At 45.4% G+C, this 23,150-nt stretch overlaps 1 protein-coding gene across 1 annotated transcript in view; it reads right to left on the reverse strand.

The window, feature by feature from the left end:
• Positions 1 to 23,150, reverse strand: part of FHIP1A (FHF complex subunit HOOK interacting protein 1A) — a 305,889-nt gene that overhangs the window by 36,584 nt on the left and 246,155 nt on the right. The window contains exon 7 of the mRNA XM_044300356.1: positions 15,099 to 15,266. Within this exon, the coding sequence (XP_044156291.1) occupies positions 15,099 to 15,266 (168 nt within the window). The remainder of the gene's footprint in view (positions 1 to 15,098; positions 15,267 to 23,150) is intronic.

The following is a 23,150-nucleotide window of genomic DNA, read 5'->3' on the forward strand; positions in this document are numbered from 1 at the left end:
AAAGACTTTATTGTGCTGAAAAAACGATTTACAAGTTCAGGGAAAGATTAGTCAAGGTGTAGGGAACGGATAGGGAGGCGTCATCTACACTATAAAAGGGGAACAGGGTGCAATAGGAGCGATTCTATTACATCTTGCTGCACTTTTTGGGGATCCAAATTAGTGTTATACTGCGGCCTTTAGGTTGTTTGCACTATATGATACATCAGTAATTCCAGCAAACCTTGCTTGTGATGCAAGTTCTGTGTGATACAACCATTTACGGGGTGTATTAATAGGAAAGCATCTTATTAGCTGTTCTGCGCTGATTTTACAATGTTTGTCTTTTTTTGGGGGGGTGTATTCATAGGAAAAATAAAATAAAAGATATATGTCATAATTGCCATTCAGCATGTCATTGGGCCACTCTGTGGACTTCTCATGCTGTTCCCACCCTCCCCACTCCATGATTGGGCCACTATTTTGCCTTTTTGGCCTGGTTGACATCATCATTTATTTGACCCTTCTTCTGATCTGTCAGAAGGAAGGAAAAATGAGATGCGCAACAGATCCTGTCTATGTAGCAGCTGTAAAGCCTGTATGACATGGTTCCTATTTTGCATCAGAATTGGCTTATGGTTTGGTAGCTAAAAGCAGGAGTGGGTAGAAAACACAGAAGACATGCAGAGATTCCATTCATGTGTCATCTCTGTTTTAGATCCACTCCTGATTTTATTTTTGTTTCCTTTTGCAATACTGATGGATTACTGAGCAAATGCTGACCAAGTGAAGGCGGATGCTCAACAGACAGGATCCGTTTTTGGGGGGGGTTTTGTTCTGACAGATCAGAGGAAGGGCAAAATAATCAGTGATGTCAGCGCAAACTTACTGCTGACACCCTCTCCACTCTGTCAGGGGAGGCTCTACTTGTATAATTGTTTAATAGAACAGCTTCTGCAGAAATCTATGTGGAATCAGCTGACGACGGCGTAAAAGGAGTGCGCTCTTTCACGTTATAGTAGGATCTCTGCACGGTTCTTTATACCTGGTTCTAACATTGACTTGTAAGGCTGAGTTCACACTTGAGCTATTTGGTCAGTTTTAGCCCCATAACTGCCCAAATAAGTGAAGTAGGAAGAGATTCTAAGAGCGACGCCTGTCATCTGCGTGTCATGTGGACTCACAGTATTATTTCACTACCACAGCAGACTCCTATGCCCGTTACTGCAAGGCACAGTGTTCTACAGCACTATAAAGGCACTCTGCAGCCAGGAAATAGCTGTTTTTAATGCAATTCGCCACAAATTAATTCGCTAATCTTTAGTTACTATGACAGCTGGGATCCTTGTAAAGTTCCTATTAAGCCCAGATCTCGGGAAGAGCTTAATAGGAACATAGTGTTATTGCCATAGACTGCAGTATTATTTTATTGCAGGCTGTGGTATACAGACGTGGACAAAATTGTTGGTACCCTTTGGTCAATGAAAGAAAAAGTCACAATGGTCACAGAAATAACTTTAATCTGACAAAAGTAATAATAAATTAAAATTCTATAAATGTTAACCAATGAAAGTCAGACATTGTTTTTCAACCATGCTTCAACAGAATTATGTAAAAAAATAAACTCATGAAACAGGCATGGACAAAAATGATGGTACCCCTAGAAAACACAGAACATAATGTGACCAAAGGGACATGTTAATTCAAGGTGTGTCCACTAATTAGCATCACAGGTGTCTACAACCTTGTAATCAGCCATTGGGCCTATATATATGGCTCCAGGTAATCACTGTGTTGTTTGGTGATATGGTGTGTACCACACTCGACATGGACCAGAGGAAGCAAAGGAAAGAGCTGTCTCAAGAGATCAGAAAGAAAATTATAGACAAGCATGTTAAAGGTAAAGGCTATAAGACCATCTCCAAGCAACTAGATGTTCCTGTGAGTACAGTTGCACATATTATTCATAAGTTTAAGATCCATGGGACTGTAGCCAACCTCCCTGGACGTGGCCGCAGGAGGAAAATTGATGACAAATCTAAGAGACGGATAATCCGAATGGTAACAAAAGAGCCTAGAAAGACTTCTAAAGAGATTCAAGGTGAACTTCATGCTCAAGGAACATCAGTGTCAGATCGCACCATCCGTCGTTGTTTGAGCCAAAGTGGACTACATGGGAGACGACCAAGGAGGACACCATTGTTGAAAACGAATCATAAAAAAGCAAGACTGGAATATGCCAAACTACATGTTGACAAGCCACAAAGCTTCTGGGAGAATGTCCTGTGGACAGATGAGACAAAAATCGAAGTTTTTGCCAAGGCACATCAGCTGTATGTTCACAGACGAAAAAATGAAGCATATCAAGAAAAGAACACTGTCCCTACTGTGAAACATGGAGGAGGCTCTGTTATGTTCTGGGGCTGCTTTGCTGCGTCTGGCACAGGGTGTCTTGAATCTGTGCAGGGTACAATGAAATCTCAAGACTATCAAGGAATTCTAGAGAGAAATGTACTAGCCAGTGTCAGAAAGCTTGGTCTCAGTCGCAGGTCATGGGTCTTGCAACAGGACAATGACCCAAAACACACCGCTAAAAACACCCAAGAATGGCTAAGAGGAAAAAATTGGACTATTCTAAAGTGGCCTTCTATGAGCCCTGACCTCAATCCTATTGAGCATCTTTGGAAGGAGCTGAAACATGCAGTCTGGAAAAGGCACCCTTCAAACCGGACACAACTGGAGCAGTTTGCTCATGAGGAGTGGGCCAAAATACCTGCTGAGAGGTGCAGATGTCTCATTGACAGTTACAGGAAGCGTTTGATTGCAGTGATTGCCTCAAAAGGTTGCGCAACAAAATATTAAGTTAGGGGTACCATCATTTTTGTCCATGCCTGTTTCATGAGTTTATTTTTTTACATAATTCTGTTGAAGCATGGTTGAAAAACAATGTCTGACTTTCATTGGTTAACATTTATAGAATTTTAATTTATTATTACTTTTGTCAGATTAAAGTTATTTCTGTGACCATTGTGACTTTTTCTTTCATTGACCAAAGGGTACCAACAATTTTGTCCACGTCTGTAAGTGATTCAATGATAACATGTTCAAATTCCCTAACAGAGGCTAAAAATAAAGTAAAGAAAGGTTTAAAAACATAAAAGAGCAAAATTGAAATCACCCTCTTTTATCATATTGCAAAAAAATAAACAAAGAAAATTGATACTACTTTGTCCAAAAATGCCAAAACTATTAAAATATACAAGTATTTAGCCTGTAGTGTGAATACCATAACAAAAAAAATCTGAATGCCTAAGGCTGGGTTCACATGGGCGTTGCGGAAAAAGGTGCGGGTGCGTTGCGGGAAATTGCACGATTTTTCCACACGAGTGCAAAACATTGTAATGCGTTTTGCACGTGCGTGAGAAAAATCAGCATGTTTGGTACCCAAACCCGAACTTCTTCACATAAGTTCGGGTTTGGGATTGGGGTTGAGTAGATTGTATTATTTTCCCTTATAACATGGTTATAAGGGAAAATAATAGCATTCTTAATGCAGAATGCATAGTACAATAGCGATAGAGGAGTTAGAAAAAATAAAAAAATTTTTAACTCATCTAATCCACTTGCTCGCGCAGCCAGCATCTCATCTGTCTTCTTCTTTGCTGTGTACAGGAAAAGGACCTGTGGTGACGTCACTCCGGTCATCACATGGTCCATCACATGATCCATCGCCATGGTAAAATATCATGTGATGGACCATGTGATGACCGGAGTGACGTCACCACAGGTCCTTTTCCTGTACACAGCAAAGAAGAAGACAGAAGAGATGCCGGCTGCGCGAGCAAGTGGATTAAGGTGAGTTAAATTATTTATATTTTTTTTTAACCCCTCCAGCGCTATTGTACTATGCATTCTGTATTAAGAATGCTATTATTTTCCCTTACCTTACTATAACCATGTTATAAGGGAAAATAATGATCGGGTCTCCATCCCGATCGTCTCCTAGCAACCGTGCGTGAAAATCGCACCGCATCCGCACTTGCTTGCGGATGCTTGCGATTTTCACTCAGCCCAATTCACTTCTATGGGGCCTGCGTTGCGTGAAAAATGCACAATATAGAGCATGCTGCGATTTTCACGCAACGCATAAGTGATGCGTGAAAATCACAGCTCATGCGCACAGCCCCATAGAAATGAACGGGTCAGGATTCAGTGCGGGTGAGATGCGTACTGAAGAGATTTCAGTGCAATGCGGGAGGTGATCCCGCATTGCACCCGCGAGGAAATCTCGCCCGTGTGAACTCAGCCTAAATCTCTGTCTTTTGGTCGCTTCTCCACCCAGACAAATTCCCCAGCTCCGTAAACAGAATATAAAAAAGTTATGGTGTCAGAAAATGGCAATCCAAAGAAATGCAAAAAAATGCTTTTTTTTAAGTTTGATGTTATTTTTAAATATATTAAAACATAGCAAACACTATATAAGTTTGGTATCGCTGTAATGACTGACCCACAGAATAAAGGTAACTTTTACTTCATAGTAAAGGCTGTAAAAATAAAACCCATAAAATTAGTAGTGTTTTTTTTCCCAATTGCACCCCTTTAATATTTAATTGCCTCAGCAAGAAGAGGTTAATTAGAGGCAGCTTCCAACTGCTTATTTCTCCGTATTCTTCTGCTTGAGAAGTTCCACATTATAGATGCTGGAAAAAAAAGTATTGGATTATCAGACTTTCTGGATTTTTTCCTTTATAAGGATCCTTAGAGTCAGTGGACACAGATGTTATTAAAATTTACACACCTCTCAGTTACAATATCTGTAGTCTAAAAGCATTACAAAACAACACAGTGCCATCTAGTGACCAAACCTCTATGAAAACACTGCCTGTGAAAGCAAATACCTCCAGTCCAGTATTTGGCAATAATAATGTGCGATAAAATGAGTTGCACTAGCTTGCCTCTTCTTTAATATTCTGAAATGTGTTTGAATTTTACAGTTCATTGATTTAGTTTACATGGCGGTATGGTTTATTATAGAATATGTGATTATTTGATTTTTATGTACAGAGCTCGCCCATTCTGAGCCAGTGCTCTATTAGACTGCAGAATTGTTCAGTAACAAGGCCATCTGTATTACAATAGGCACTGGCGGCGGTACAGACCGTGCCAGGCTATGGATTACAGGCACGCACAGCACGCAGCAAGCTCTTAATTAACAATAGTTTTCTGGTTTCAAAATCCATTTGACTTCTTTTTATCCACATTTTCACTCTTCACCTTCTAAACTAAGGTAAGAAATCTCTGAGATCCTATGATTAAAAAAGATACACATCACAGAATTTGTGCTCTGAGTATTAAACGCTAGCTACAAATGTTTTTATTAGAAAACATGATTGAATTTAGTCTATGCCATAGAAAAACGATATTCTTCTGTATTATTCCATTCCTCTTAGACATTAAAGTAAATATATATTTTACTGGAGAGGATAAATGATGAGAACAATGAATTCCACTCACAACTTTCTCTATAGCGGTATTTTTTGGGAAACTCATTTATCAAAAAATAAGAAGACAAGAGAAACACATGATACGATTCTATGGGGGTTTACACCTTTTCATTGTGACAGACTCCCTTTAAAGGTGTTGTCCGGGTTCAGAGCTGAACCCGGACATACCCCCATTTTCACCCAGGCAGCCCCCCTGACTTCGGAGCAGTTCATACGATTTAGCGCAGGGCAAAGGCATTTTCTGGACTTCCGGTGATGAACCAGGCTCTCCATAGGGCTGCCAGGAAGCCCGGTGACACTGATGGGCGAGCTTTAGCGCTGCCCTAGAATGTAAAACGGCTTGGGAAGCACTAAAGCCAGCCCATCATTGTCAGTGATGTCCCCGAACACACTGCTGGGCGGAAGCCTCTGCCCGGCAGTGTGTTATTGTAAATAAAAGATTGCTTGCCCCGCACTATCCAGCGCAGGGCAAGGGAGCGCATCGGAGCATGCAAGGGGGCTGCCTGGGTGAAATTATGGCTATATCCAGGTTCAGCTCTGAACCCTGACAACCCCTTTAAGGCGGTTTTCTGGGATTTTACAAATGATGGCCTATGCTCAGGATAGGCCATCAATATCTAATCACTGGGGGTCAGACAAGCCGCACCTCCACAGATTAGCTGATCTGCAGTACCTGAACTACACGGCTTCATCCATTGTGTAGTGGAAACATCTGGTTAGGGCACCACTGCATTTTCCAGCTGTGTCTACTATACAATGGACAGAGCTGTGTCGTTTTAGCTGGAGCTGCAGCAGAACAGCTGATTAATGGTCGTTTGTGGTGTCGTACCTCCACCGATCAGATATTGATGGTCTATCCTGAGGATAGGTCATCACTTGTTAAATCTTGGAAAACTCCTTTAAAGGTCTGAATGAGTACGTCTAAAATGTTGGAGGGGAGGGTGCATACTTACTGGTTAACACCTGGGTGATTATTAACCAGTAGAGTAGCTAAAGGTTAAGAGCGTACTAGCATCAATGTAGCCTGAAGGGGCTCTCTGTTTCATACTGTAAGCTGGTACCCCTCTGGTATTTGGCTATTGTGATATTCCAAAGAAGCACCTGTAAGCTGAAACAAAGAGACTGTCACCTTGGGTAAGCCATATTAAAAAGAAGGTATAACCACAAAATGCAGTTCAATCTGCAGGCAGCATGTTAGCAGGAGAAGCTTAGCAGATGGATATATATATATATATATATATATATATATAACTCCTATTTCTGACTTCAGTTGTACACAGGGCATGTGTTATCAGTGACTTATAGCATTATCTGTGTAAGTGTGTATACAGATATTGCTGTCGGTTACAGATAAGTAAGTACACAGTAAGGATAAGCAAAACAGTTCAGACAGAACCGAGTTCAGTCCGAACTTTGCCATTTTTCAGATGGCAGACAAACCCGAATCTTTCAGGATTCATTTAGGACAAATCCACTAAAACAGAGCATAGACCCATTTTAGTGCACATGGGGTTGTTGATTATATTCAAACTAGCAGAATATATACGTTATTACTGCACCAATAGACAGGGTAGCACGCAAAAGTATCTTGGCCCAAATACTTTTCCCTATTTCACACGTTTTTTAATCAGTTTTTTTCTTTGGGGGGAGGTTGTTGATTATATTCAAACTAGCAGCATATATACAGTATACATGTTTACTACATCAATACTCAGATACCCAGGGTAGTGCACAACATTATCTGAGAGGCCCAAGAAAGTCTGTGCTACAGAAGGGTTCCAAAAGAAAGACTCAGAGCCAGAATGTGGGTAGTAGCAGCACCATCTATCTGATCAGAAGTAGTAGTAGTAGGCCGCAGTTGTCCCTGCTGGCTTCGGAAAGGAGCAAAGAGGATAAGATAGTGTATTGAATGGCTCACTCCTCCTCTCAGTCGCAGCAGGATGACGTTTAGGTGACTTCAGAGTCTGTCACCTTTCCGTGGAGCCAGGGTCACAGCGTTCCTTCTGCTCCTCCTTCTGGCAGCCCCAATGAAGGCTTTCAGTTGAGTTCTCCCAGTCTTCACTGCCACTTCCAGTGGGACGCCTTTTTTTCTAAGTGGCAAGAAAACCCCACCACACCCTACGGCAGATAGTCTAGAGAGTCTCCCTGTTGATGACTTGTGTGAGAGCAGTCAGCGATTGTACTGTCCTGAGGAGGAGGATGCAGACCCCAGGCATAGCCATGTTGGTGGTAGTAGTAGTAGTATTGGCCCCCGTAGCTGCTCTATTGGCGTTGGGGAAAGCCACAGTGGCAGTCGGGGAAGGGCAGGGGAGGGGGCCAAAGATCTCACCATGATATCCCACAGTCTGATAGAAGTGAAAAGGACGGTGAGGATTCTGATGATGATTGTGTGCTGGACAGGACCTGGGAGCTGGATCAGGGTCCTGAGGAGGAGACAACATCAGAGGAGAGTGATGGCAACAGCAATAAAGAGCAGAGACCACGTACCTCCTGAAAAACATCTAGGGCCACGTCTGCTTTGGGATCTGGTGATGCTGCTGAAGCAGTGAGTAGGTTAGACCCAAAACATGCCAGAGCTAAGCCTAGCTTAGCTACGTCTACCACTGCGTGAGTATCTCCTGTCTGGCATGTTTCTTCACACTGCCAGAAGACAAAAGCATTGCCTTGCGCAAGCTGTGTAAGAGCAAAATAAAATGTGGGCAGGCAAACACAAACACTGCAGCTCTATCAAACCACATGAAACGGCATCACTCCATACCGTGGCAGGAGTTCCCTCCTTTTTCCAGCTTGTAGCAGCCAGACCACATAAAGGAGCTAGGTGTCTTTCACATCGTCATCATCCCTTTCCGCTTCTTCGGCTCCTCCTCCTCTGTTCCATCGATAAAGAAGTGCGTGGCCAGGAAACAACTCGCTGCACCCAGCAATCCAACGGCAAACCTAATTCCCACCTGGCCAAGTTGTTAGAGGTGCATTTGCTGCCGTACCATTTAGTCGATTCTGCTGCCTTTAGGGAGCTGATTGCATGCGCTTAGCCCTGCTGGAAGATTCCTAACTGGTACTATTTCTCCCAAAAAGCCATCCATACCTTGTACTCATGTGGCGGACATTATGAGCTGCTTCCTGCGATTCTCGTTGTGCGACAAAGTTCATGATATGTGGACACCTGGAGCAGCTCTTACAGGCAGGGACAGTACATGTCTTTCACAGCCCACTGGGTCAATTTTCTGGCAGGGGCAAGGCAGCACCCCAGCAACGAGGCCAAGTCCTTTTGACCCCCCCCCCCCCCCCATGATTGTGCCGGCCTGGATCCTACACCAGGCACTTATACGCCTCCTCCTCCTCCATGGACACGTTCCAGTCCCCAACAGCAGCTAGGAACAGGGTCTCTCGCACTAACCCTCCTTCTAGAACATATTTCAGGTCAAGTGTTGCCATGCTGCATTTGAGTTGATCAGCCTGGAAGAGAGTAGCCACATCCTCATCCCATGTTTATCTTAGAACAGATGCTGTCGCTCATGCAGCAGTGGACCACAGCGGAAGAAGAGCAGCTGAGTAATCTTGCTGTCCGCCTGAATGGCCACCTGTATGCTGGCTTGCTTACACAGTGACAGGCATATCGTTGACATCAAGCAGTCTGAGGATTACTGGATAGCCTTCTTTTAGACCCTCGCTACCAAGGCAAAATGGGGGAATGTTTTCCTTTTACAGAAAGGTAGGACAAATTACTTTATTACCAGGAAACTGTTTTCACAGCTTGCCGCAGCTTATGGCAAACAGGCACCTGCCGCCAGCATATCTAAAATGGAGGCCACTCTCCGCCGCGCGCAGAGTCACCCACCTCCTGCCACCACAAGCAGCAGAAGCTGTAGCAGTAGCAGCCATTTCAGTCTCCTCAACATGATGGAGCAGTTTTTCCACGTGGCACACCTGACTGAGGCCAGTCAGCAAGCCAGCAGCTCCCTCAACTCCCAGGTTCAGGTCTACCTAAACTCTGGCCAATATCAGTAGCGTACCCAGTTCCCATGGATTTCTGAACAGGCATACTGCAACAGTGGCTTGAACTGGGACAGTACACTCTCTATCTTCTTTCTTGCTCTGTCTCCAGTGTCATCTCAGAGAGGGTTTTGGAGAGAGTCTGGATTCAGGAGGATTTTCACACTCCGGCTGATTCCGATGTATAGACCTCGCCTTGCTGGCGGTGCACCACCTTGCCACTGTTGCTGTCTGTCTGCCTATCACATTCTGGACGGTTTCCACACGGTTGAAATTTTTAAATTCTGTATGTCATTGCTTACAGATAAAAAAACAAAACACATTTTGAGGGTGGGGTGGGGTGGGGGGGGTTAAAAGGTGCAACATAAATATACGTGATTACTGTGTCAATACTGATATTTCCTCACAGCCCAGGCAATGCTGGGGCCTGCATCATGCCACTGCCACTAATGCTTGAGGTTCAATTTCCATGTATTCACTTTCCACACGGTTGAAATCTATAAAATAATCTATAAAAGTAAAATATTACTTAAATGTAGGTGATTACTGTGTCAATGTCCACATTTTCTCACAGTAAAGGCAATGCTGGGGCCTGCATAATTCCACTGCCACTAATGCCTGAGGGTCATCTTCTATGTTCTATACAGCTGCTGTGGCCTGCATCATGCCACTTTACAACCATCACGTTCCCCAAAGACCCTTTTTTTTTTTTAATCCCATTACACAGTGTGTTTTTAAACGTCATCTGCCTCAATAAGGGACAATTGAAATTGAAAGCTTTGGAATATGAAAAAGCATGAGACATGTGGTGGTGTGGTGTCTTTTTAAACATGCTGTATGATAACACAGTCAAATGTGCGTTTACCCATAGCTATGTAAGGCAGTGTCAAAAAAATTAATCATAAAAAATAAACAAAAAGAGATAACAAGTTTTCCTGAAAAATATGGGTCCTAGGAGGCTAGAGGGGGTTATATACCAACTTTCAGGGAAATTGGAGCAACTTCTGTTTGGCTCAAATAGATTTGGGTCTGAACCGAACGTATAAAAAAATTTAGCGAATAGGACCCAGAACGAATCTTGACTGGTTCGCTCATCTCTAGTACACAAGTTTGTTCTTAAGTTCAGAAATAGGCACTATATAAATGTGTAAATTATTTATGTTTTACTGAATCTTTTCCAGAAAACTATATATCAGTCTGCTCTGCTCCTCCTGATCTATAACATGCTGTCTGCAGATTGCACTGCATTTTGTGGTGATGGGTTCTCTTTACCATATTTTTAGCCCCCATAAGACGCACCTTTTTCCCCCCAAAATGCGTCTTATGGGGCGAATGCTTCCATTTTACATCGCAGTCTGAGATGCTGCAGGATTGCAGCCTGCGATGTATGAGAGGAGAGTGAGGAGGGGCTGGAGTCCGGAACTTGCGGCGGGGCCTGGTGCTCTTACACTGGGCCCCGCCGCTCACCGAAGTATTTCTAGATGGTAATCCTTAACCTGTTATTAAGTTTAACTAACGCTGCACTCTCCCCTGTTCCCCTGTATCCCCTGTATCAGTACAGCACTTACTAACAAGCTTCTATAGCAGGCAGAGCGGACGGCAGCAGTAACGTCACTCACTGACGTCACGCGCCTGCTCCTCCCACTTTATGAATGGACCAGGTGGAGCAGGTGCGCAACGTCAGTGAGTGACGTTACTGCTGCCGTCCGCTCTGCCTCCTATGGAAGCTTGTTAGTAAGTGCTGTACTGATACAGGAGATACAGGAGAACAGGGAGAGCACAGCTTTAGTTAAACTTATTAACAGGTTAAGGATTACAGTCCAGAAATACTTTGGTGAGCGGAGGGCTGGTGTATTGGGGGATACTGTTATGAGAGGGATCTGAGGATGACACATATATAGCATTGTGATCCACAGATTCCCCCCCCATGACAGTGCCATCAACAGATCTCCCACTCCATAACAATGCCATCCACAGATCCCCCACCCCATAGCAGTGCCATCCACAGATGCCCCTTCCCATAACAGTGCCATTCACAAATCCCCCATAACAGTGCCATTCACAAATCCCCCATAACAGTACCATCCACAGATCCCCCATAACAGTGCCATCAACGGATCCCCATAACAGTGCCAGCACACCTTTTGGTTAAAAACATATTTTTTCTTATTTTCCTCCTCAAAAACCTTATAGGCCTTCCCTCATCTTGGGTGATTTTTTGCCCAACTTGGATACTTGGATAGACCCTTTAAGGACACTGCAGAAGATGCTTCAATTGAGACAGTGCACATACAGTGGATATAAGAAGTCTACACACCCCTGTTAAAATGTCAGGTTTCTGTTATGTAAAAAAATGAGACAAAGATAAATCATTTCAGAACTTTTTCCACCTTTAATGTGACCTATAAACTGTACAACTCAATTGAAAAACAAACTGAAATCTTTTGAAATCTTTTAGGTAGAGGGAAGAAAAAATATAAAAATAAAATAATATGGTTGCATAAGTGTGCACACCCTTAAACTAATACTTTGCTGAAGCACCTTTTGATTTTATTACAGCGTCTTTTTGGGAATGAGTCTATCAGCATGGCACATTTTGACTTAGCAAGATTTGCCCACTCTTCTTTGCACTCCAAATCTGTCAGATTGTAAGGGGCATCTTCTGTGCACAGCCTTCTTCAGATCACCCCACAGATTTTCAATCCGATTCAGGTCTGGGCTCTGGCTGGGCCATTCAAAAACGTTAATCTTCTTCTAGGGGAGCCATTCCTTTGTTGATTTGGATGTATGCTTTGGGTCGTTGTCATGCTGAAAGATGAAGTTCCTCTTCATGTTCAGCTTTCTAGCAGAAGCCTGAAGGTTTAGTGCCAATATTGACTGGTATTTGGAACTGTTCATAATTCCCTCTAGCTTAACTAAAGCCCTAGTTCCAGCTGAAGAAAAACAGCCCAAAGCATGATGCTGCCACCACCATGCTTCACTGTGGGTATGGTGTTCTTTTGGTGATGTGCAGTGTTGTTTTTGTACCAAACATATCTTTTGGAATTATGGCCAAGAAGTTCAACCTTGGTTTCATCCGACCGTAACACCTTTTCCCACATGCTTTTGGGAGACTTCAGATGTGTTTTTGCAAACTGTAGCCTGGCTTGGATGTTTTTCTTCGTAAGAAAAGGCTTTCGTCTTACCACTCTACCCCATAGCCCAGACATATGAAGAATATGGGAGATTGTTGTCACATGTACCACACAGCCAGTACTTACCAGATATTCCTGCAGCCCCTTCAATGTTGCTGTAGGCCTCTTGGTAGCCTCCCAGACCAGTTTTCTTCTTGTCTTTTATCACTTTTGGAGGGACGTCCAGTTCTTGGTAATGTCACTGTTGTGCCATATTTTCTCCACTTGATGATGACTGTCTTCACTGGGTTCCATGGTATATCTAATGCCTTGGAAATTCTTTTGTACCCTTCTCCTGACTGATACCTTTCAACAATGAGATCCCTCTGATGTTTTGGAAGCTCTCTGTGGACCATGGCTTTTGCTGTGGGATGCGACTAAGAACATTTCAGGAAAGACCAACTAGAGCAGCTGAACTTTATTTGGGGTTAATCAGAGGCACTTTAAATGATGGCAGGTGTATGCTGACTCCTATTTAATATGATTTTGAATGTGATTGCTTATTATGAACACAGCTACATCCCCAGTTATAAGAGGGTGTGCACACTTATGCAACCACATTATTATATATATTTTTTCCTTTCCTCCACCTAAAAGATTTCAGTTTGTTTTTCAATTGAGTTGTACAGTTTATAGGTCACATTAAAGGTGGAAAAAGTTCTGAAATTATTTATATTTGTCTAATTTTTTTACATCACAGAAGCCTGACATTTTAACATTTAGACTTTTTATATCCACTGTATATGGGCACGTCTACATTTAAAGGGGTTCTTAATATTGATGACCTATCCTCTGGATATCAGATCTGCTGGGGTCTGACGCCCGACACCCCCGCCAATCAACTGTATGACGGTAAAGCGTGTCTAGGAGAGGGATAATCAATTAGCTTACAGAAAAAAAAACACTCTAAAACATAACTTTTAATATATCATGATAAAAATAACAAATTATAGATACCCCCACAAAGAATAACAAACCTAAAATCTTAAGTATGCCCACAATTAAAGTGTAGCCAAATATAAAACCAGATACTGAGGCATTTCCTGGGCACATATGTATGGATGATACCATGTAATAAAATTGTGGACCACGTAGGTTTTACTCACGGTTCCTGTGTTTTTTTTTTATAGCACGCTCACTGGTGGAGGTCACTGCAATAGATGTTATTGTCCCTCAGTTGCCCTGGAAATGCCCTAAAAAACTTGAAATCATTGGGACCAATGATTTCAAGTGTTTTAGTGCATTTCCAGGGCTACTGAGGGTTTAGCCACCGATAAGTCACCCCTTTTGGGGCGGGAGCTCCGCTTTTAGGCAGGGTTAGCCTAAAAGTGACAACCAGGGACAGTTTATCTCCCGACAATAACATCTATTACGGTGACCTCCACCAGTGAGCATGGTATCAAAAACCACAGGAACCATGAGTAAAACCTACGTGGTCCACAATATTATTACATGGCATCATCCATACATATGTGCCCAGGAAATGCCTCAGTATCTGTTTTTATATTTGGCTACACTTTAATTGTGGTCATACTTAAGATTTTAGGTTTGTTATTCTTTGCGGGGGTATCTATAATTTGTGATTTTTATCATGATATATTAAAAGTTATGTTTTAGAGTTTTTTTCCCCTCACCATAGATATAGCAGCATTGAGCAGGAAGTGAGAAGGGAAACAGCACACACGCATGGCGCATGCCTTCCCTTCATACAGCTGATCGGTGGAGGTGTCGGACCCCACCTATCTGATATTGATGACCTATTCTGAGGATAGGTCATCGATATAAAAAGCCTGGAGAACCCCTTTAACCCCACTTCTCTTTAGGCCTCATGCACACGACTGTTGTTCTGGTCCGCATTTTTTTTGCGGGGCCACGGAACAAAGCAATGGATGCGGACAGCACACAGAGTGCTGTCCACATCTTTTGTGGCCCCATTGAAGTGAATGGGTCCGCACCTGAGCCACAAAATCTGCGGCTCGGGTGCGGACCCATTCACTTTAGTGGGGCCGCAAAAGATGCGGACAGCACTCTGTGTGCTGTCCACATCCGTTGCTTTGTTCCGTGGCCTCGCAAAAAAATATAACATGTCCTATTCTTGTCCGTTTTGCAGACAAGTATAGGCATTTCTACAATGGGCCGCCTGTTCAGTTCCGCAAATTGCGGAAGGCACATAGGCGGCTTATGTGTTTTACAGATCCGCAATTTGTGGAATGCAAAAAACTGAACGTTTGTGTGCATGAGACCTTACAGTTATAACCAACCACTTGGACTTGGAAAAATGGCGGTCAGGGCATCCATATTCTTCCAATCGGTAGGCGTCCAAGGATGCTTGTGACCTAAAATGACACTTTACATTACAATTTCTGAAATTTTTCAACAAAAAAATCACATATCACAGAAAACACTTTACTGAAATCTTTAAATGTTTCAAATATAAGCAGCTGTATACCCGAAACGGTGTGTTGATTCGGCTGACCAGCGTGTCAAGGATCTGAACTTTTTCATGCTGGTAGATGAGAATAAAGCGGAGGAAAATCTTAAGTAAAGTTGGTTCAGAGATACTTCGTAGGAACAGGTCCAGATATGCAGTTGTGGTCATCACTTCCTCCACTGTGACCTAGAATGAAATGCAAACACTTCAATATGTTTTGTAAATCCTGTTTCTGAAAACTTAGTAAACTGTGTATAATATACAGCAATTCCTGTCCTTCAGTGGGCTATTTACCACAAAGGACTGGATAAAGAACAATAAGGCCTCTTTCACACTTGCGTTGTCCGGATCCGGCGTGTACTCCACTTGCCGGAATTACACGCCGGATCCGGAAAAACGCAAGTGTACTGAAAGCATTTGAAGACGGATCCGTCTTCAAAATGCTTTCAGTGTTACTATGGCAGCCAGGACGCTATTAAAGTCCTGGTTGCCATAGTAGGAGCGGGGGAGCAGTATACTTACAGTCCGCGCGGCTCCCGGGGCGCTCCAGAGTGACGTCAAAGCTCCCCATGCGCATGGATGACGTGCCATGCGATCACGTCATCCATGTGCGTGGGGCGCCCTGACGTCACTCTGGAGCGCCCCAGGAGCCGCACGGACGGTAAGTATGCTGCTCCCCGCTACACTTTACCATGGCTGCCAGGACTTTAGCGTCCCGGCAGCCATGGTAACCACTCTAAAAAAGCTAAACGTCGGATCCGGCAATGCGCCGAAACAATGTTTAGCTTAAGGCCGGATCCGGATCAATGCCTTTCAATGGGCATTCATTCCGGATCCGGCCTTGCGGCAAGTCTTCAGGATTTTGGTCTGGAGCAAACAGCGCAGCATGCTGTGGTATTTTCTCCAGCCAAAAAACATCCTGATGCATCCTGAACGGATTTCACTCCATTCAGAATGCATTAGGATAAAACTGATCAGGATTCTTCCGGCATAGAGCCCCGACGACGGAACTCTATGCCGAAAGACAAGAACGCAAGTGTGAAAGAGCCCTAAGTAGATTTTAGAAGGATCCTTAAAGAGGTTCTCAAGGCTTTTAATATTCATGACCTATCCTCAGGATAAGGCTTTGATATCAGATCAGAAGGGGTCCAACACCCGGCACCCCACAGATTAGCTGTATGAAGGGAAGTCGTGCACAGTGTGCATGTGCCGTCTCCCTTCTTTCTTCCTGCCTGCTGCTGCTATGTCTATGGCGAGCAGGAAGAGAGAAGGGAGATGGCACATGTGCACTGCATGCACTTTCCTTTCATACAGCTGATAGGGGGGCTGCCAGGTGTCAGACCCCACTGATCTGATATTGATGACTGATGACTTATCCTGAGGATAGGTCATCAAAACCCCTTTAATGCACTATAGCGCCCTATAGCAGTAGTTAACTAAACTGTGCCAAGAGGAAGAATTATGAAGGGGTCTCTGAGTTTGCAGCAGACAGGTCAGAGCAGGGTGAGTACAGTCACATGAAAGATAACAGGCCAGATTCTAGAGCAGACAACTAAAAAGAAGTGTTTTCCAAATAAGCTGATTTACTCAGGCAGCAGCATAGAGAGTGTTGCTAGAGGTGAGTGTGACATCAAGTACAGGCGACAGAAGATTAGAAAATACACATTTATGGTCAGGGCTAGGAAGATGTCGGCGTACGCAGAGACTCCTGCCCTGAGCAAGGTGGCTGAATTATGCCGGGAGCCACGACGAGGGTACACCAAGAAAAGGGGGCATACCCAGTGAAACCTTGAAAAAGGGGCGGGGGGGAGGGGCGTGAAGCTCGGGCGCCTGGCTGGACGGAAGCGAGAGGTATATATGGCCAGACGCCCCTCCCACAAATACAGGCTGGAACCAGCCTTACCTATTTATGGTCAGGGCTAGGAAGACGTCGGCGTACGCAGAGACTCCTGCCCTGAGCAAGGTGGCTGAATTATGCCGGGAGCCACGACGAGGGTACACCAAGAAAAGGGGGCAAAAGCAACCATTAGTAACAACATTTTATTACATGATTTACAAAGCCAATGAACAAAAGGCACGAGAGATCTCTAATTGAGGATCAGGAATATACCTGGTGTAGCAAGAGGACCGCCACCGCCCCATGCTCCGAATGACGTGAGCTGGCACCTGATGTCGTGAAGCGGCTGAAGCTGCCCCTATGCGGAAGGAATGCCCTGATATAACTTTGGGGTCGTATCCTAGGCCTTGGGCAAGAGCACGGATGCAGGAAATGAACCGTGTGGCGGTAAGGGGTTTGCCGGCGTGCGGCAGGAGAGGACTGTCTGGCAAACCGACCCGGATGTGTAATAATAATTGGTGCAGCACCTGAACTGGGCACCATATGTTGGAGGACGGATAAAACCTGATAGCGGTAGGGGGACCCGTCTGACTGGTTTTGGTAGAGGGTAGGAGGAGAGTGTAGCAACCTCGGCCCCAAGACAGATGCTGTTTCAACGGGTGACCCTGACGGTTCGGCCCGGCTAAAACTTCCCCAGGCCTAAGAAACCCATAAAAAATGAGGTACATGGCTGCTTTCAAGACCAAACTAGTGGAGGGCCCAAAAGGACAACCGTCCAAAGACGAGGAGAGAGCCCTAAACAACTCGCTAGACACGGGTTGCCTACGGCTACGGGACCCCTTACCCTCCTTCTGAATACCCCGAAGGGTGGCCTTAATGACCTGAACCGAGAAAAAGGACCCGCGGTGTGGATCAACCAGCATGAAGTGGTGTTGAAGCCCGGCTAAATAGAGTTTAATGGTATTGTGTGACCGCCCCAGTTGGTAGTGACAATGGGCTAAAAAGGCCATGATGTGAGCAGTTTCGGTATGATGACCCCTTGGATGAGTTCTGGAGAATTTATCATACGCCCTCAAACCGGCCTGGTAATTCCTCGCCGTATTACGTGACAGAGACTTTCTGACCAGACCCTTGGCTTCGTCAATGAGGACATCTAGCCCAGGGTGAGGGTGCTGAAATGGGGCACGGGCGCTCCTGACCGATCCGCGTCGGGCACTTCCTGAAAAAAAAACGGAAAATTAAAGCGGGAAAGAGCGTCCGCGGCCTTATTCTGCTCGCCTGATATGTGTATACACCGGAAATGAAAATTGTGGCGGAGGGACAGCCAGACTAGCTTGCGCAAAAATGCTGTGATCTTGAACGACTGGGCCCTGCCTTTGTTAACGATGTCCACCAAGGTCTGACTATCCGTAACAAAGGACACGGAAGAATTAGACCAAAGGTGGCCCCAAACCTGGGCTGCCGCCACGATGGGATATAGCTCCAGGAGGGGAGAGGATTTAAGAGCAGCTGGATCTGAGGCCAATTCTGGCGGCCATCCGGCGGCCAACCAATGGGACCTGAAAATGGCAGCGAACCCGAAAGACCCCGCGGCATCAGAAAAGACGAGAGGAGAAGCTGAACCCCACTGTGGCACGAACAGCGAAATGCCATTCCAACTGGACAGGAAACTGTCCCACATGCACAGGTCCGCGATGGCATGACCGTCGAGATGGACAACAGAATCCTGCTCTGGAGCAGAGGGCAACAGGCATAATAATCTGGCGAGAAAGGTCCTGCCTTGGGGCATGATTCTGGTGGCGAAATTAAGCATCCCCAGCAAGGATTGCAACTCGACCTTGGTCAAAGAGTGGGACCGGACCGCTTGAGAGATGGCTGATCGAATCCGGTGCAATTTCTCGCTGGGGAGGCTGGCCTCCATCTTAACTGTATCCAGAATTATGCCCAAAAAGGTGACCCTGGTGGCCGGACCCTCCGTCTTGGCGGCAGCGACAGGGACCTGAAGACGGGCAAAAATATCCAAAAGAGTGTGAGGAATGGATGGGACCTGACTAGGACTTTCTACCATAAGGAAGTCATCCAGGTAGTGAACGACCATGGATAACCCGCCATGATGGATGAGGATCCAGTGTAGTGCTTTGGCCAGTTGGTCGAAAAGCCACGGGCTACTTTTAGACCCGAAAGTGAGGCGGTTGGCGAAATAGTAATTATCTGCCCACTTGAAGCCGTAATACTTCCAAAGCTGTGGATGGATAGGAAGCTGCTTGAAAGCATCAGCTATATCTACTTTAGCCAACCAAGCCCCGGCCCCTGCCAGCAAAATGTACTGAATGGCCTCGTCGACCGAGGAATATTGCATTGAATATTCCTCGGATGGGATGAGAGAATTGAGACTCGGGATGGCCGACATATGAGGCGCAGAGAGGTCGTAAATGAGACGCTTTTTATTAGATGAAAGTTTAGTAACAAGACCAATGGGACTGATGCGCCAAGACTGGAAAGGAATGTCTGAGAACGGACCGATGACAAACCCCTTGTCGACCTCCAGTTGGATGAGAGAGGTTACTGCCTCAGGATCGCTGGCCGCGGATAACAGGTTAGGGCCCGTCCAACAGCCCTGCGGGAGAGTAATGAGGCCCGTATGGAAACCCTCTCGGAACCCATCCAACAAGAAGGAGACAAAAAGCCGATCAGGGTGGTCCCACAGAAGAGCAGCCAGTAACCCCAAATTAATGTCGGCTAGTCAGGAATCCTTGGCTGCCCTCCTGGGACAGGAGGAGCGGGGATGGGCCCGAAAACAAAGGGAACAAATATGGAGCGCCCGGCAGGAATTGAAGGCACATCCCTTGGCGTTAAAGTTATTGCAAACCTGGTTGCCCCCGAGGAACACGATGGGTCTGCCCAGCTTATCTAACGACGGGGAAGACCTAGATGACCCAGAAGGACCTGCCGAGGGGGCTGACTGTGGGGCTTGCACCGGATTGGGACACCAGTCGGTAGAATGAAAAATGGACTGGCAGGTAGCACAGAGGGGGGCCTTGAGACCCGCAAAATGCCGGCAAAACAATTCCATATCCAGCTCCGCCCAGCTAGACACGAACTGGAACTGACTCAGAGCGGCCGCGGCTTTAGCCGAAAAAGAACGATGATAATCGTAAAATGTCGTGCCACCGTATTTGTGCCCCAAGTCCGTAATCCGGTACAAGTAAGTGTCCAGCTCTTCCCTGCGATCTGGCTGAGCAGAACACACCACGTCCCTGTAAAGGCTGAAAGCCAGGACAAACTCGGAAATAGATAGTTTTCTATTAAGCCGAGCATCCTTAGCTCTCAACACCACAGAAACCTCTCCGCAGTTGACGACCCGATTCTCTGAAATATCCTGGGAGGCAATAAGGATGGATGCGAGGTTCACGTCCTTGCCCGCCAGGATATCCTTTTTAATATGCTCGGGAACAAAGTGGGAAGGGGCGATCTGAGGTGTGACAGAAGGTCTACCTGCAACGTCCAGCGGAATGGCAGGGGTGACTGCCGACCCTGGAAATTGCGGTGGAACCGTGGGCCTGGATTCCAAAACCGCTACCCTAGCCTGAATGTCCGAAACTGAGCCAGCCAGCCCAGTGATGGACGACTGAATCTGAGCTAGGGCCAGCTGTATAGCATCCAGGTTGGAAGGGCCCGCCATCGGGGCCGGGGCCGTCATCAGCAGGCGATACAATTCGGCCTTGCGGGCCGACGCGGATGCCGTATCCCCCTGCGGTTGAGTTCGGCGACCAATCTAGGCACCGTCCAGCTTCTTAATGATGCACCGCTGTCGCGCCCAGAGACGGGAGTTCCAGGCATGGAGACGTTATCGTCCATATCGGAGGAGACGTGGGACATATTTGACCTGCGAAAAAAGACGAGTAAAGTACACCTAGAAAAAGCAACGATACAGACGTATGCGAAGAGGCCGGACGGAAGAATTGTGAGAAACAATAAGAGTGAAAAAATGCCCATCGGACGAACCACCTACCTGGTAGGACACGAATGAATTTGGAAGCACGGCTCCAAAACCCCAAATGCTAAAGATGGAGCTAATGAAAGGAAAATGACCCTGAGTAGAACCGAAGTTTTAACCCTGCCTTGAGAACCCTCTATGAACTGACTTACCAGAGAGCGCTCCGGAATTGCCTGGCCGAAAACGTAGAACGCGTGCAACTAAAGTCCGAACTAAAGGGAGGAACAATACAACGACAGAATTAAAGAACATATACAAACCCCCTGGATAAACCGGAGACACAGACAGCCTGGGCGATCCAGGGACATTGACAACCTGGGCGATCCAGGGACATTGACAACCTGGGCGATCCAGGGACATTGACAACCTGGGCGATCCAGGGACATTGACAACCTGGGCGATCCAGGGACATTGACAACCTGGGCGATCCAGGGACATTGACAACCTGGGCGATCCAGGGACATTGACAACCTGGGCGATCCAGGGACATTGACAACCTGGGCGATCCAGGGACATTGACAACCTGGGCGATCCAGGGACATTGACAACCTGGGCGATCCAGGGACATTGATGACCTGGGCGATCCCAGGACCCCGCAAAAAGGGGGAACCGGGAGCCAGAAGCCAAATGCAACAGAAAATGCTGACTTAAAACAATAACGTGAAAAACCCCCTCGACTAGACCACAAATTCTGGCACTATGATGCTGAAGGATTTTAACCCTGAAATATAAGCGTGAATTTATCATTATTGTTTTTTGTTTTTTTTTTCTTTTTTTTACACAACACCCCCTTTTTTTTTTTTTTTTATACCAGCCAGCATTGCTGCTCTGAAAATGGGCCCACGTATGGTATAATAAACCCGCTGGTGACCTGCTGGAGGGGTTTAGGAGGCATGAATGTAGCGAAGCCCCCCTGGACACAGGAGTACCCCTGCACCATAACCTCAGAATTTGTGAATACTTTCAGTGCTGACAGCGCAGTTTCAAAAGCATACAAACATAGCCTCGCCCTGACACAGGAGTACCCCTGCACCATAACAACAGAATTTTGTGAGTACTTTCAGTGCAGACAGCGCTGTTACAAAAGCATACAAACAAAGCCTCGCCGTGACTCTGCCACTGGCCCTTTTATGAACCTTATGCAGAGCGGCATAAAACGGAAGCGCGCTGAACTAGGACACCGCTCCCCCGACCCAGCCGCCTGTGCCTGCGTGGGCGGAACATGCTGGGGGAGAGCGGCATCCCCCCCGGGCAACCCCCCAAAGCCAGGGACCAGACCGAACGTGAAACTGGCTGGAGCGGGGACGCTACACCCCGATTACCTGGCAGGCTGGCGGCGGAGCTGGCGACAGAGGCACGTGACCGCGATACCCGGAAGTGACGACACTGAAGGAGGGAGCGTAAGCCGCAGTGATGCGTGAAGCTCGGGCGCCTGGCTGGACGGAAGCGAGAGGTAAATCCAAAATTTACAGAAAATTTAGAAAAATTAACAATTTTCAAAATTTAAATTTCTATGATTTTAAGACAAATAGTGATTCCTCGCAAAATAGTTATTAATGAACATTCCCCATATGTCTACTTTATGTTGGCATCATTTTGTAAATTTCATTTTATTTTTTTAGGATGTTAGAAAGTATAGAATTTTGGAAGCTATTTTTGAACTTTTAAAGGAAATTTTAAAAACTGTGTTTTTAAGGACCAATTTAGTTCTGAACTGACTTTAAGGGGCTTACATAATATCTAGCACCCAAAAATGATCGCATTTTAGCAACTACACCCCACAATTTATTCAAAACTGATTTTACAAACTTTATTTTCACAAGAATTAGCAAAATGAAGGTGAAATAAAAAATGTCATTTTTTGTGCAAATTTTCCATTTTAATCATTTTTTTGTAACACATGTATGTGGTTGTACACAGCAGAATGCTAAAGGAAAGGAGCACAATATTGTTTTTGGAAGGCAGATTCTTCTGGAATTATTTTCAGGTGCTTTGTCAAATTTGAAAAGACTATAAGGGAAGGGAAACCCCAAAAAGTGACCCCATTTTGGAAACTACACCCCTCAAAGGAATTGATGGAGGCGTGAAGTGAATGCTTTGACGCAAAAAGCGTTTTATAGAATTTAGAAACACTTGGCTGTAAAAATGAAAAATTACATTTTATTTCCAATAAAATGTTGCTTTAACCCCATATTTTTCATTTTCACAAGGCATAACAGGAAGAAAATGCATCCCA

The sequence above is a fragment of the Bufo gargarizans genome, chromosome 1 (assembly GCF_014858855.1).
Source record: "Bufo gargarizans isolate SCDJY-AF-19 chromosome 1, ASM1485885v1, whole genome shotgun sequence".
NCBI classification, from domain to species: Eukaryota; Metazoa; Chordata; class Amphibia; order Anura; family Bufonidae; genus Bufo; species Bufo gargarizans.